We start from the raw sequence: 16003 nt of genomic DNA, 5'->3' as shown, positions 1-16003 counted from the left end.
GTCTTTTGGAGTCATCTCTTACGGTTCTTTTTTCACGCAATGGTGACCTGACGTTTTAAGAGTCTTGCATGGCTAACATCTTATTACTGAAAGTTTTGCAACTTGTGCAAAAATAAAAGATCAAGTCCGTTTGTTCCGCCGAAAGATGAACGATTTGAAAAATAAAAGATCACGATTGGGGTATGTTATTGGCTTTCCATCGCTAGCGTTATTATGTAGCTTAATTTTACAATTAAGTCAGAATCATGATCCGCATAATCACAAATCAAAAAATCACATCTTTTTGAGGAACGCATGCGGTCGAAGTTTCCAATTTGGTAATCCGAGGAAACTCCCCAGATTGCGGGAGCTAAGGGGAAGAAAGCGCCCTCGAACGATGGAAGCATTTTGTCCATACGTTTCATGCAAAACAAATGCATAGTCGACGTTCTCTCCTCTGGAATTTGCTACATTTCTATATCTCTGCCACAACGCTCTCAGTTTTCATCTCTTTGCCTTTCCTCTTGCAAATTTGACGTCAGATTATTGCTATGAAGTGAAAAATTTTACTGCTATAGAAAGGTTCCACATATACAAGCTTCCACTGATAATCCTGCGTGTGATGGACTGTACATGCTTACGCAGTCCAACGCTTTGCTAACCAAAACGCAGATGCCTCTGCCTCCACCCCCGTGTCTCAGACAGTTGATATTCACTTAGAGCATGACATGCTCTGCATCACTACCCAGGCCCTCATCCTGCACAGAGAAATGGCTGTGCAAATCCAAACAGCCATATGATCCTGCCCGTCTTGTCGTCTTCACGAATAAAGGCACCTTGACCAAGTTGCCCCACTGTGCAAGAATGATTCAACCGTCGTCCATCAGCAACCCTTCAGTCGCTCTGCAGTTCTGCGTTGATGGGGCAGTAGAAGAAATACAGTTAGAATAAGAACCAGCTATTTAGAGAAGTGATGCAGATACAGAGTATGTGGTGAGTATATCGTGACGTTAGGCTTCACACAATTGTCATATGAGTGATTCTCTTGACTCAGTGAGAGAAGGTTATGTTAAAAAGGGCCCTATTAACAGCATACTTTAATTAGAATGATTCGATTTTTAAAGTATTGATTTTGTATCACAAGTGCATTGGAAACTGCAAAGTTTCCTTAAATTGATTGTGGACACTAGTTATCAAAATTCATGTTAAAATGTAAATAAATACTTCTTCTGGATAGATGATCCTACCTCTCTGTGGGGCAAATATCTTAAGTAGAATCACAAACAATACGAGCAAATAGGGTTCCTATGAAGTAGATTCCGAAGCAGGTTATGCATGCTAGATGCTAAATCCATGTATAACGCGTGTTGACAGATATACTCACTATACCACAGAAGCGGGCATGTGAACGGATATGAAGCTCAAATGCCAGCCTCGACCATATCATCTATCGACTTGAAGGACATTGTTACATATTGTACCCCGTGTAACTGACTCCTTTTGGGGATCAATCCTCCACTCGCCGTCAACTATGAATTTTATCTGCAACAAAATAAAGTTATGAGAATGGCATTAAGGATTTATCTCCTGGCAGCAGAAAAATGTACACAGACGGAACTTGTTCCATGCCTCATATGTCCCAGGGTAAAGCCACAGCATTGTGGACCAATATCTAGATCTCCTGCAAGAAGCATGAAACCACAAACAGATCCATGGTTCAATTGAAAAATAGGGAGATTAATTGGATCTGATTCTGAGATTGAGACTGCCATAGTGCATACACCATCAAATTTCAAAGGCAGTACTAGTCTTCTCCAAGAAATTGACAATGAAAAACTTGTGCTCTTAATGCATGTAGACATAGAGCTGTTGAGTTGACTATTAGCTATATATTATCTCATAATAGAAGGAAATAAACAGTTCGCAAAAGCCGCATCAATATGCAGAGCATTAAGAAGTTTGAACAACTACCTTCTTTCGCGACCTACTACTTTGACAAATCATCTAGCTGCCTTCACTCTACCAACTTTCCACCATTACAGAAAATAAGTGAAATAGAGGTAATGCTCCCCAATTCTTGTGTATTCGCAGGTTTGCACAATAGGGCAAAACCATCAGGGACAAAGTAGCACCAAAACAGAGGAAAACATGTTTACATGAATGATTGCCAATTAAATAGATATTAACTACTTTTAAGTATTTTCAAAAGTTGTATGGTCCTAAGAAGTCAAAGTTGCTCTTGAGATGCTCCAGAATAAGTGCTTAAACATTTAGGTCAAATAATATGAAGGTTACAATTTATTGCCTGTAAAAACAATGAAGTTTTTGAGCTTAGTGTAGAAAGAACAAAACCTATGTGGAAAAGCATGTTCCAGGCATCACATCTCATGGGAAAGAAAAAAAAAAACAAAGAGTCAGAAGGGATCGATAAACAAATTAACTGATCATTCTCATAAACTTGATCAGAGGAGCAGATACTAGACCTTGATCCAATAGTGTCTTTTGCAGTAGCGAATGGATGGGGATTCATTTTAATCGGGTGATGCCAGCCGTTGAAGCTACCAGCCACCTCCACGATATCACCGTTGCCAGAATACTCTATCTGAACCTGATAAGACGACAAAAACTTATTAGTGTCAACCCCGTCTAGGCTGACGAACTATGGCTAAACTGAAACATATACAAGCTTATGAGCGTGATCCTCTCACATTGTCATTGTAACAAAACTGAAGAATCTCTCTCTCTCTCTCATATCTAATCATTGGAAGCAGCTCCTGGTACTACCTAGTAACCTTAGACAAAATATTTCAGCTGCTTTAAATTCATGGGGAATTGCATATGCAATAAGAGCAAATTATTCAATGAATTAGCAACGCTTGAGAGACAGATGACCTATATATATCCATGTATGTCAAGTGCAATCACATCCCTTTACAAGTACCCTTCCATGTTGTAAATTTTGACGTACACCTACCACTCCCACCATATGTTTCGATAATCATCCTTGTTTTCAACTTCTATCAGACATCTTCTTGAAATTCAAATTACTTTTCCTTCTCTGGATGAGAGAACCAGCATAAACAAGAAGTAACTTCCTTGTACCTACAAACAGGGTTTCATGTAAGCTGAATGACCTAATTTGCCAGTGTCCTCATGAAAATATCAGAATGTCAGTATGGCACGTCCAATCCATACATTACTTTGTTGAAGGGGCAACCATTGAACCTAATGTCTCCTCTCACACACATTCTCCTCAAAAGCAACTAACCACCAATTCTGACACTTTCAGATGCAATTCATTTAGCTTTGGCTTTGATGTCCTTGGGAAGACTAACAAAAAATTGGGTAGAAAAAGAAGAAAACCAGTATATTTTGTGAAAGGACATTACAACTATCAGGTGAAGCCATTTCCATAATTCAAATTTTTATAATATGATAAGGTGCCTCTTATATAAACAGCATCCATGTTAATCAAACCAATATCTAAAAGATTTCCTTGGAATAGCATTCCCTAAAGCTGTTGGAGTTGACTAAAATGGAGTGAACAAACTCAGACAAACTTCCAGGCACTAACAGTCAATTGCCAAACATCAAAGGCTAACAAATAATCACATAGATATGTACGATACTTCTTTAAGCCCGGAAAGGCTCTCCTCAGCAGCCTGTAGTTCTGCATCTTTTTCTGAGACGATCTTTTGGGCTTTGCTGATCTCATTCTCAGCCTTAGTTTGCAACATTTCCAGAGCAAGCTGAAGGTACAATAAAAAGCCAAAATTTGAGTAATAGAAGCAGAGAGACAACAATATATATCAATAATTAGGAAAAAAACGTTACAAATTTAGCATTCTATAATGCATCTAGGATACAGTGAACGTTGACAGAAACCTTGAATTGATATGTATGCCTGAAGTACTTGAGCTGATCCCAGAAGGAGTACTCAAGATTTGGCTTTACCAGTTTGTTAGGATTATGCAAGAAAGTTAACTTTTCTCATTGAGAACTATAGTAGAACAGTCGAAGTACCTTTTCCTTTTCATTCTGTTCCTTCAACAGAGACAATTCCAATTCCTTCTGATGCTACAGCAACAAGATCCAATCAACATTTTCAAATATTGAGCTTATGTTCCCTATCCATTCACCCTAGAAAACTTCTTTGGAAATTCCTAAAAAAAATGGCACAGAGACAAGTACCAGCATAAATTTGAGATGACTAATCTCAGCTTGGTTCTCCTGCTTTCTTCTCTGCATTAGAGGCATGAACCAGCATAAGTGTCTGCACTATTGATCACATTTTTGTTGTATATTGAACAAATGAATGAGTGTTTAACATACTGACCTCCTCATCCAAATTGTTGCCCACATCAGCATCAAACAATTCTTCAACTGATGACTCACTGTACCTACAAATACTCAATTTTAATAATCAGCCCAATTAGAGGATATAAAGTTTATGACAAAGCGATAGAAGAGTAAGAAAGTAACCACTTTGCACATTATGCATGACTTTCCCGATCTCCAAATTTCTCAACAAGAAGTCTACAATCATTATAAGGACTGATAAAATCTGTAATCAAACTAACAATAAAACCCCAATTTTTGTGGTAAGCACAAGTGAAAATTGTGATGTTAATCCCACCATGAAGAAAAAATTCTGTACAAGCAGAAGCAAAGCATTTAAATTACTTCGTGAAATCTACAACACCACAAGAATTCAGTCTGTAGTCTAATAGCAATTTTTTCCCACATCTGTCAACTGATTGACCCATAAACCCCTACTTCATTAGATCGAGAAAAATCTATCCGACCTTCTAGAATAAAATGAGCTAATAATTCTAACCTGAAAGGAGAATGTACTTTTGCAGGAGAGAACTGTCTAGCTGTACTAATATGAGGTGTCATGGCACCATTGCTTTCCCCATGTGCATGTTCTGACTGCTCCCCATTTTGGGTCTCCAGCTGAAGCTCTGTACCTGGCTTACTCATATCGGACTCAGTGAAACTCTGGTTTTCTTCATCATCAATCTCAGTGGGTACTTCAGGTAGTTGATCTGCAGAGCCAGAGTCAGCTTAAAATTTATGAAAATTAATGATATCTAGGAACAAGCAAAATGTAAGATTTTCCATCCCAGATTATTGCATAGATATTTACTAGCAGCAATTATACTTCTCTTAAAGAATCTGGAAAGATGTGAACGTCACAAATGTAAAGATAGAACACCAACACTAATAAACATAGTGTCATGAGGAATTTCACTGTCACAGAATTGAGGTAAAAATGAACAGAGAAATATGGCATAACAGACTACAGAACCAGAGAAATATAATGAGGAGAAAAGGATCAGCGACTTTGTTTCCATGGAAACAACCGAGCGGGACTATTGCCTTTTTTTTTTTCTTTTTTAGCATGATATCTATAAATAAAGTCATGTCTCACAGCAAAAGAATACTTGATTCCAGGGACTCTACTATGAAATGGGTGTTTTTAGATTCTCAGTAACAAGACAGACAGTAACATGCTAATGCTTGAATAATGTGCGACTTTCAATCTCAATTTGGTAAGCATTGCGACAAAGTTTAGACTAAATGCTGTCATCACTTTGTTTCCTACATTACTCCAGTCTGCAACTTACAAATACCCCTGGGCAAAAGAACCAACTCTGAGTTAAAGAGCAGTTCAGGAAGCCTGGAATATCTACGGTATAGGATATGCGAGCATTCTGCAATCAAGAATTCATAATGAGCTGAATGTGTGAGTCTATATATATCAAATAACCCGTGCAACTCTTTGAATCTCTAGGATCTTGACCCTTATGAACTACCCTTGCTACAGCATGGTACCAATCTGTGTTTTTTCCCATAATATATAGAACCATTTTAAATAGTCTCGAGCACAATTCCTCATGTTGCTCCTCAAGCCTCATACAATGAAAGCAAATCATGCAACAATGGTATGAAGAGAACATTTGTTAGTTATGGGAATTACCTTCAACTGGTTCAAGATACCCATCTTGCATAAATTTTGCTACCTTCTCCTCCAAGGATGGCTTAGCACATGGTTCAACACATGTATAACCATGATCGTAAGAATTGGTCAAGGATGTCTCCTCAGAAGTAGTGCTAATCCATTCAAAGTGACCTAATGAAGTAGTAGATTCCTTGGCCGCTGTGACCAAGTTAGTAGAAGTTTCAACTGGCATGAAGGTATTGCTATTAAAGGAGTTCTCTGGCTCCCCATCTACACTAGCAGAGATTTCATCCACAATTGAAGTTCCCATAGATGAAGGAGTATCTTCAATCATACTTTTCAACATGTCCTGTGCGGTATTATCTTTCATAGACAGACTAAAGGGAGTTTCAATGTGCATGTTGCTATTGCCAGCAATGTCAGATGATGAATTAATATCAAGCTCATCAAAGCAGTCTTCCTCGACAGATATTCCAACAGATACAGAATTTTCTTCATCCAAATAGCCAGTACTCTCATTCTGACCTTTTAGATTACAAAATGCTATCAGAACAAAAAAGACCGACATTAGATAGCAAAAAGGTAAGAAAATTGTGAAGGAAGCTTACCTTCTGATCCTTCTTCATTGGCAATGGTAGCTTCCTTTTCTTCAGCTATGCTTGTCTCCCTATCAGATACATAGACTTTCATTTCTACTGAGTTCGCAAGAAGCTCTCTAATGAGTTTGTAACCCCTCCTTCTAATAATATATGCAAGGTCATCCCTGTCCAATATCAGGTCCAATTAAACAATCCTGAATCAAAACTCTTCACTCAGAAAGAGTACGCTAACATATGTAGCTTTAGCTTACATTATTTAGTTCAATGCACAAGAAAAGGGATTGAAAAAGAATGCGCACCAATTGTGTTTTGAGACTAACAGTCATACCCAGATGTTCATTTTTTAAAGATATAAGGAACCAGGCATTCATGAGGAACATAAAAGAAAGGTAGCATCAGCAATTCCAATGAATTAAACTTTGATCTGGCAAAACCACACAATTCAGACCAATTACCAATTCATTTTTTATCCAATTGCAGGTAAAACTGACAACTCGGCACTAATCAGATGGTAGGCAATCATTTAATTTATATGAAAGTGTCATCCCTTCAAAAATTCGGCATTTTATAACAGTGAGCACAGCTGCAATGATCTATAGCACCTATATCCTGGACCAAATCAATGTGCAGGGGGAAGCTTGCTTAAGCATTTCCAAAGGGGCACAAAAAGATATGACAAAAACCTCGCATTTAACATCAACCCCTCCAGCTCTTAAAAACATTATTGCTTATAATATGAGAGTCTATGCATGAGGTACTTGAACTCCTCCTCAAGGTGGCAAAAAGTTTCAATATTCCATCCTACAGTGCATACACATTATTCCAATTCAAAGGAAAATTGTGCGCGCTTAATTTTTTACACAAGCCGGGCTCCCAACTTTTACGATTCTGCAATTGCCCGCGCACCTTATCTCGATGCCAACCAAAGCAAATCCCAGAGCAAGCAATCAATCAGTAAGTAGAGACACACACACACACACACGAGAAATTTGCTGACCTTCCATGCTGCAAAAGCTCCTTTATGGACGGAACATGACCGTCAGGAAGCCCCGCGGAAGCTAAGAATTCCTTTACATCATTGCATAGCTCCACATTGCTCTTCGTCTTCCTACCGGACCTTGAGCGCGAAAAGCCGACAGACAATCAGCACGGCTCGGAGCAATCACTCGCATCGATGTAGAACCGAAAAGCAACAGAAGGAAAATCGACCGAAGAGAATCGGGCGGCACGAAACCTGGACTTCCCGGCGGAAGCGACGCAGACGGCGGAGCGCCGACCGGGAGAGCAGCCCCGGGAGAGGAAGCGAAGCTCGCGGCGGTGGAGGCGGTAGGGGAAGAAGAGCCTATGAGGAGAGAGAGAGGAGGAGGGGCAGGTCGCGAGGTGAGGGAGAGGAGCGGCCATGGGAGAGCGGAGAGGGAGCTTACAAGATGTACACTCGTGTAAGACATAATATGTGTGCTTAATAATCAGGTAATTAGCGGTTGAAATATCATATATGATAAGGTAAAAGTGTTTAGAATTTCAAACTGAACTATACATTATATAACTATAAAAACTATTGTATAGTAATATCATATTTATCATGTAAAATATCCTTAAATCAAATTCTCTGATAACATATATTCTTAGAAGAGTGGCTTTACAAGTAGAATACAGGTAATTCGTATAGCAGTGATGGTATTGACAATGTAAAATCTAACAAAAAAAAATTACATATGATATAACTATGAGAAATAACTTAAACGAATTAATAAATTCTTTTAATGATGAAACCCTCTCGTGAAGAAATCGATCCCGTCGCTATGTGATTTTCAACTCATTGTGCCATAAGAAGGCCATACTTGTAGGGTTTCTTTAATTATTTGAGATATCTAACAAAAATAAAATTACATATGATATAACTATGAGAAATACTTAAACGAATTAATAAATTCTTTTAATGATGAAACCCTCCCATGAAGAAATTGATCCCGTCGCTATGTGATTTTCAACTCATTGTGCCATAAGAAGGCCATACTTATAGGGTTTCTTTAATTATTTGAGATATTTTTTTGGTCGAAATTATTTGAGATATAAGAAATTGTCAAAAGCCACCTAAATTCTTACGTGGCGAGAAGTGTTCTCAACATAATATATCATATAACAGGACATATTAGATTTATATTATAAGTAATATCTTTTTTATTAATAACTGCCATTGTTCCAGTGTGAAGTCAGTTGCCTTGTTCTATAAAACAGAATGACCGAAGTTTCATGTAATTAAACAATTGTAAGTTTAATTATTATGTAAATTATGAAAAATCTTTATTTTTTGAGAAAGTGTACATCTGGTAATTAATTTAGTGACCATTACGTTTTATACAAAAATGTATAATACGAATATGTGTTAATCGTTTAGGTAATTGGGACATTCAACTAGGTTGTGCTTTCAAAAAGGCAAGCTTTTAGATTTTCGCTTAATTGCTTACGATATCGAAATTGAAACTTAGTAAAAGCTAGCTAGATGCTTTCATGCAAAAAAATGCTTCTAATAAATAAAAGGGAAAATAAAAATAATTGTTCATGAACTTTGACCCAATATGCAATGTGGTTCCTAAATTTCTAATTTATTCAATGCGGTCCCTGAACTTTAGCCCAATATACAATGTAGTTCATAAATTTTTAATTTGTTCAATACGATCTCTAAACTTTTGGTACATGTTCAATTTCGTCTATGGACTATATGAAAATGTTTAGTGTTGTCCCTAATTTTGAATTGATGGAAAGACGACTTTGAACATTTCACAATATGTATCAAAAGTTCAGGGACTAAATTGAACAAATTAAAAGTTTGTGGATCACATTGCATATTGGGCTAAATTTCATGTACCACATTGAACAAATTAAATGTTCAATGACCACATTGTATATTGGCACAAAGTTGGGGGACCGTTTGTGTCATTATCCCTAAATAAAAAAGATGGAAAGAACCAAGTCTGAAAGAACCCGATTTTTCTAATGCCGAGGTCCGATCCAATTCACAACTGAATTTAACCAAATCGCAAGTGAACTACAATCCGATGTAACTCGCACCCCATGTAAAATTGAAACAAAAATATAACCTGAATTCAAGAGTATCCATACTAGATGTTGTCTGAAAAACCAACTAGCATAGACATGATTCAAATTCAACTGGCCAAAAAGAAGGTAACTTGCCTTCGATTTTCTTTTCGATAGCTTTCGTAAGCAATACTATATAAAATAAAATAAAAACAAACGGTCGCGTTTTTTTCACTCCTCCAATGGTTAAGACACTTTAACCCAAAAAAAAAAACGATTAAGACACTCCCTTTTTTGTTGTTTTGACCACCTTATTCCTTGTGGGGCCCATCACTTATGCGACAGTTCTATTTGATTCATTTTTTATTGTTTGGTCAACTCTTTTTATTTTGTTTCTTTTTTTTTTTCCATACAGGTCCCAGTTTCCTTCTTCTTCTTTCTTTCCACGCCTCCCGCTCGTTTCTCTATTTTCTCTCTTGCAGGCCCCTGTCGCGCCGCGCTTTTTTTTTTGGAAATTTCGGGATTTGCGTGCTAAGGAGGTATTTCCGTGCAAGAGTCTCTCTCAGACCATACCTCACGTGACAGTGGATGGTAATTTCCTATTTGATCTAAGTTTTTGATTTTGGAGTCGCCACTAGTCATTATTGGCAGGTCGACTAGAAACCTAATCGGGGTATGGGAGAAATACCACGATTCTACGAACCAGAGATTCTGAGTACGGGGACTTGGTTACGCTAATGATCCCAAATTTAGATCCCTAACGCCCTTTCGGTACCTAAGAACGATACGATGTCTAACGTGTCTTGCAAGTTTCCGAAACTTACCCACTAATTCTATCCATTCTAATTGCGGGGAAAATCAATCAAGAATTAAATGCGCAATCAATGTCAATCAAATCAATCAATCCTAAATTGTCTCTAAAAATGAAAATCAATCAAAACATCCAAACCCTAATGAAGCCCTAGAGGCTTGTTCATTTTATGATTTGTGTCTTTTTTAGGGTTTTAGGGTTTTTTAGGGGTTATAACCCCAGAATTTGAGATTTTCTAAAAATGCCACTTGGGTACTTTCAAAAATTCAAATTTCACTTTCCAAGGTTGGCCACAGTGTTTTTGAATCATTCTGTGAATTTTTTAAATTTTTGATTTTTTTTTTCGGAAATTAAATTTATGAGGATTTCATTAACCGAGAATTGATTTTTATGAATTTTTGAACATTTTTATTAATTTTCGAACTTTCCAACTTTTTTAGATTTTTCTGAATTTTTCACATTTTTTATTTGTATTTTTAGAATTTTCTATATTTTTATGAATTTTCTAAATTTTTTTGAATTTTTATGAAATTTTCTAATTTTCTAGAATTTTTCCGAATTTCTGAAATTTTTTATTTATTTTTCTGATTTTTTATTTTGTTTTTGTTTTTTTTTTAAATTTTTAGATTTTTTAGATTTTTTTATTATTTTTTAATTTTTCCCGCCGAAGTGGTGAACCGGACCAGCCCGGTTCAACCTGGGCGTCGCCGGCGCCGGCGCCAGTCATCTTCTCCGGCGGATACGATGCCCAAAACGGCACCATTTTGACTCAATTTCTTTGGGGCATTTCCCCGAGCACCTGGTGGGCATGATCTCTTGTTTTGGATTATCAAGGCCGCGACTTCGGATCGTACTCCGACAAGCTTCCGGTGACCTTCCGTTCATATTTTTAAGGTTTTGTATTGAGTCTTCATCGTCCTCTAGCCATCTAACTTAGTCGGTTCATTACCAGACCACCGCCGGCCGGTGAAAATCGATCCCAAAGGTCCTAAAACTGATCAAGACCAACTTCTCTGACTTTCACATCATCACATAATCCTCTCTAACCGTCTACATCGATCAGAATCAAAATCAAAACATCAAGCAAGGTCTGTAGTTACTAACTTGAGCGGCCATTGGCCGCAGGAGGTACTCCGACGAGGCTCGAGAACTTCGGTGAGGGTTTTCAATGATGGATTGACTCGGTTTATCCCATTTAACAACCCAAATGCAATCAAACAATACAAAATTTGATCAGAAACATATTCTGAGCATTAAGAAACTCAAAATCATAAAAAAATTACAAGATCAAGCACGGTAAAGCTCAAACACATAATCTGGAATTTTGTAAAAACCGTGATCATGACTGAACTTTACCTGTCTCGTTGAGTGATCAAATGATGTTTCTAGTGCAATCCTCGATCATGAAGCTCTTCCTCAGTACTTAGACTTCAATCTGGTGACTTCGGCTTCGTCGGAGACTGTCTGAACATGCTGGCCGAGCTCGACTTTCAAGCTCAGTCGACCAGCTTCGGGCCGACTGTTCCAGGTGAGGAGGCTCACCACCTGGGCCGATTTGCCGGCGCTTTTCTCGCCGGAAAAGCGCCGATCGCTTGGTCCGGGAAGCCTCAACTCCCTCTCTCTCTCTAGAAAACTCTCTTTCTCCTCTGTTTCTCTCTCTTCTCTCTCTCTGGCATTTCACCGAGCACACCCTCTTCAATGTTCAGTTTTTTCTTCATTTTTGTAGCTCGATTTCCCGACCAAAGTTGGTTATCACCGACCTCCAAATTGGTTGTAACGAATCTCCGATGCCAGCTGGAGATTGTCCAGCTGGAATCTAAGTTTTTCATGTGTTAAATTGTTCAGATTAAGTCGGCAAAGTCACAGGTTTGAATCGTTTTTCTCTGGGCTTATTGTGCATTTTGGGTGAGTCGGGCGAAGAAGACAGGTCGCCGGGTCGGGTCGGGTCGGGTCGACCCGGAAGTCCCAGTTTTGGCTAAAAATTCAAATTGAGCTCGATTTTGACCCAATTTTTCAAATTAAATCCCAAAATTGAATTCCTCATAACATTCTAAACCAAAATATATAATTTTCCCCAATTTTTGATAAAATCATGTCCAGGATTTTCGAACTTTTGTATTCGGGTTATTGGGGCTTTGTTTAATTCGGTGTCTTAATGACCTGATTAGGTAAAATTAGTGTCAAAATTGAAGTACCCACATCTGATTATCCCTATAAATGATCATCTCATGGTTCGAAAATTTCGAATTGGGCACGATTCCCAATTTGGGCTTAAAATTCCTAATTCTCAATTAAATTTTGGGGATTTTTTATTTCTTTGACAAATTGTGCAATTGGACTGACCATCATGTAATTCAAGGTTCCAGAATCATTTGTTGTGAAGACACTATGACTTAAAAATGACTAGAAAAGATTTAATTGCATTTTTGGTTCAATTCGGGTTTGATTTTGCCCAATTTTGGGAAAAACACATACCCGATTGATATTTTTCAAAATTGATGATGCATTAATGAAATTAGATTTAAAAGAAGACTAATGAATATTTTTATGGAATTTTCTGATTCCATTTACTATTTTTATTGATTTTCTTACTTATTTTAACTAAAAGAAATTAAAGAAAAATGCAGGAAAATGCTAAAAAAATTATTTTTGGTTTAGAAATAGGTTTCTAGGCTTGGCCAAGATTCCTAGTTCTAATTTTGAGATTTTTGAAAATATAAAAAAAAAAAAACTAAAAATCAGGTGTCAATAGCCCGTCTCTTCTTTCTACCACTCCTTCCACAAACCCCATCATCCTCTGTTTAATACCTATGATGCCAATCCCGCTGTCCTCCATACTTTCGCTGGCATTGGCATTGGGCTCACCGGTGACCTCCCCAACGAGCCCCACTTCTCTGTACGCAGGCTCTTCTTGCACCATGGAAGATAATATTGAGAAGCACCGCTTCTCTCTCTTCCCTTTTTTTAATATATTTTTCTCTCCTTTTCTTGCACATGTGAGAGTGTAGAGAAAGAAAATGTGTCTCCACCATGTGTAGGCATAAAGGCCAAGGGCAATAGGCGAGTTGTGCTCTTTTAGGTAATATGATGCCGGATTCAAATTAGTTGTTTAATTTGATTGCATTTTTCAACGCCATGTCTAGAGTGTTGAAATAAAAATTGTGCTTTCATAGATTAATTTATTGGAATACACTACTACAATTTTGCGTTTGTTCTTTCATTTGTGTTGCAGCCGTTGCTTTTAGCCCTAGACTATAGTTGTCTATAGAATTTAACTTAATTTTTCAACAACCATTTCGTAATCGCGCGTTTGTTGGGATTCATCATTTATACCTGTTTAACCAATTGTTTTACTCACTCATGCTTTGTTGGTAATTATACATTGTGTTATTATGGAAGCAGTATGCATCTACACACTCATTTCGACTTCTTCCCTGCCTTCTTCTTGATAACTTCACCCGTTGTTTGCTGATTCCGTTACAGTAGACCACATTGTTCTTAAAGCAAAAGACATGCACTACGGGAGAAACAATCAGCTCCACCTCATATTGTAGCCTTCAGCCTCCACTCTAGCTTTAAACCCAACACCTACAATCTTGAGAAAGCGAAAGAACTTGACATCCAATGTCGTTAAAGAAAGTAGATTACCTTAACTCCCCCTGAGATCAAACCACCATATTAAGCATATCCTACATTAGTATTTCCAACAAGTCAATTAATGAGAAGCAACGGCAGTATCCCAAAATTAATGATGAACAGCTTATGGAAACTATAGTAAGAAACTTAACCAGAGGGAGCAAAAATGTATAGGACGCAAGCATGCTACAGACAACAGAGCAATCAGACATCACACACGCCTCTATTGCTCTGACTTCTTTCAGCAACAGTGGCCCTCTTCCAACTTGAACTTTTCATAGTGGAAAAGAAGAAAACCTATTATCCTGAGGAGCGGCGCAATAAGAGATTTTTCCATTGAAAACATGACTTAATCATGCTCTTGGCTTTTGCCATCCAAATCAAGAAGTTATAGTTTATTATATCTTTCTTTCTCTGCACTCTGCTACATGTGATGAAAAATAAAATTCAAGCAATTGCATAATTAATTCACAAGCACTGTTTTGATTCACACTATGCTCTAAACGCAAGAGTGAAACACAAGGTCAAGCATTTCCATGACCCAAAACTCAAATTCACTTTTAAGAAAAAATATCAAGAAATGCTCAATAGCGATTGGAATGAGCATGATTCAAGACTAAGAAAACTAAAAAGGAAAAATACAAGCTTTCGCAAGAACCATACCTCCAATAGAGAATGAGGAGGGTGCGGATTGTTGAAGTAAGCAATTCTTTTTGGGGATTGCAGATGCAGGAGAGATTTGTAGAAGAAAAAGAAGAAGAAAAGGAGTGGAGGCGTGAAAAGAAAAGAATGACCGGCATGTGAGAATAGAGAGATGAATGGGAGGCATGGAAAGAAAGAAAAAAAAGGAAAGTGAAATCATAAGGAATAATAAGAGTTGACCAAATAATAAAAAATGGACCAGATAAAATTGTGCCAAAAGTGATAGCCCCACAAGGGATAGGATGGTCAAAACAACAAAAGAGAGAGTGTATAAGCCATAAGAGGAGTGAAAAAAGTGCAGCAAAAAAAAAAGTTCTTTATAAGGGATTACGTTGTTTGTATCAGCATGTTCCTAATTATTTCAGTGGCGAATAATTTTTACTTATGGATAGTAATTATAAAGTAATGAAGCAGTTTTTAAAGCTGAGTATATAGTTGTCAAAATGTATGAAATCTCTCTAAAATAACTTGGGCTCTTGAAACTCTATACATAATAATTTGAATGGCTTTCTCCTAATGGAAAAATAGTATCACTAAGAAAAATAGAGTATTATTCCATGTAGAGAATATTTAAAATCTTATTACATTTATATCGTTTCTTTGCTAACTCTTATATGTATGTTGGAGTTAAAATGGATAACTAATGATCCTTGAAAAATCAACTCCAATATTCAAAGCGGTATAAGGTAAAGCATGGAAAAACACACTTAATTTTAGAAATCGACCCATTGAAACAAATGAGAATTGAGATAAATCTATATCCGAATTATCCAAAATTTGGGAAAACCTCAAATCAATGACGATCCAGATTGATCATCGACTTGCATCCAGAAAATAAACAATCTAACACGAACCGAGGTCGAGATGATCCAAAGTTGACCTAACTTGCACTTGAAATTTTGCAAACCACAATGACTCATATTTGAATATGCACCAAAGTCAAAATCAATAGAAACAAAACCAATCCTACGATCCTATTTGCCACCTCTACTTACTAATCGTTAGGCATAAGAACACGTGGCGGCAAGGATGGGCCACAAACGAAGAAAAGGTATTTTAAGTGACGGTTACACCATGTGACAATAATGGCGTGGTGTAACCGACCAATTATCTTGGTTGCATGCTATGAATCTTACCTTATTTGGAACCACATGTATTATACTTTCACCTTTGATTAGCTTATCATATAATATGACAATGACACATGGATTACCTGTCACACACTTAGTTTCAAATCCCATATCCATTACACCCAACATGCGAAGGTGAGGA

General features: G+C 37.3%; 1 protein-coding gene across 11 annotated transcripts; it reads right to left on the bottom strand.

Moving 5' to 3' along the window:
- Positions 1-159: 159 nt before the first annotated feature.
- On the bottom strand, positions 160-7949 carry LOC115674177 (protein PTST homolog 3, chloroplastic). 11 transcript variants are annotated; one of them, XM_056316433.1, is made up of 13 exons: positions 7778-7949; positions 7541-7660; positions 6553-6707; positions 5963-6487; positions 4817-5027; positions 4316-4379; positions 4171-4221; positions 4003-4056; positions 3609-3728; positions 2463-2587; positions 1598-1660; positions 1461-1521; positions 160-890 (listed from the first exon to the last, which is right to left on the bottom strand). In XM_056316433.1, exons 1-12 carry the CDS (start codon positions 7942-7944, stop codon positions 1518-1520), a joined length of 1659 nt encoding a protein of 552 aa, XP_056172408.1. In that variant the 5' UTR covers positions 7945-7949; the 3' UTR covers positions 160-890; positions 1461-1517. The 11 variants fall into 11 exon arrangements, with proteins under 11 accessions (XP_056172408.1, XP_056172403.1, XP_056172404.1 ...); XM_056316428.1 differs by having other exon boundaries at positions 1364-1521; positions 1609-1660; XM_056316429.1 differs by having other exon boundaries at positions 1369-1521; positions 1609-1660.
- Between the last annotated feature and the right edge of the window lie 8054 nt (positions 7950-16003).

The sequence above is a fragment of the Syzygium oleosum genome, unplaced genomic scaffold (genome assembly GCF_021117445.2).
Source record: "Syzygium oleosum isolate NSW1041296 unplaced genomic scaffold, Sole_v2.1 Sole_v2.12, whole genome shotgun sequence".
Classification (NCBI taxonomy): Eukaryota; Viridiplantae; Streptophyta; class Magnoliopsida; order Myrtales; family Myrtaceae; genus Syzygium; species Syzygium oleosum.
Note: the sequence above shows the minus strand (reverse complement) of the source record. Positions and strands in the feature narration are given on the sequence as shown.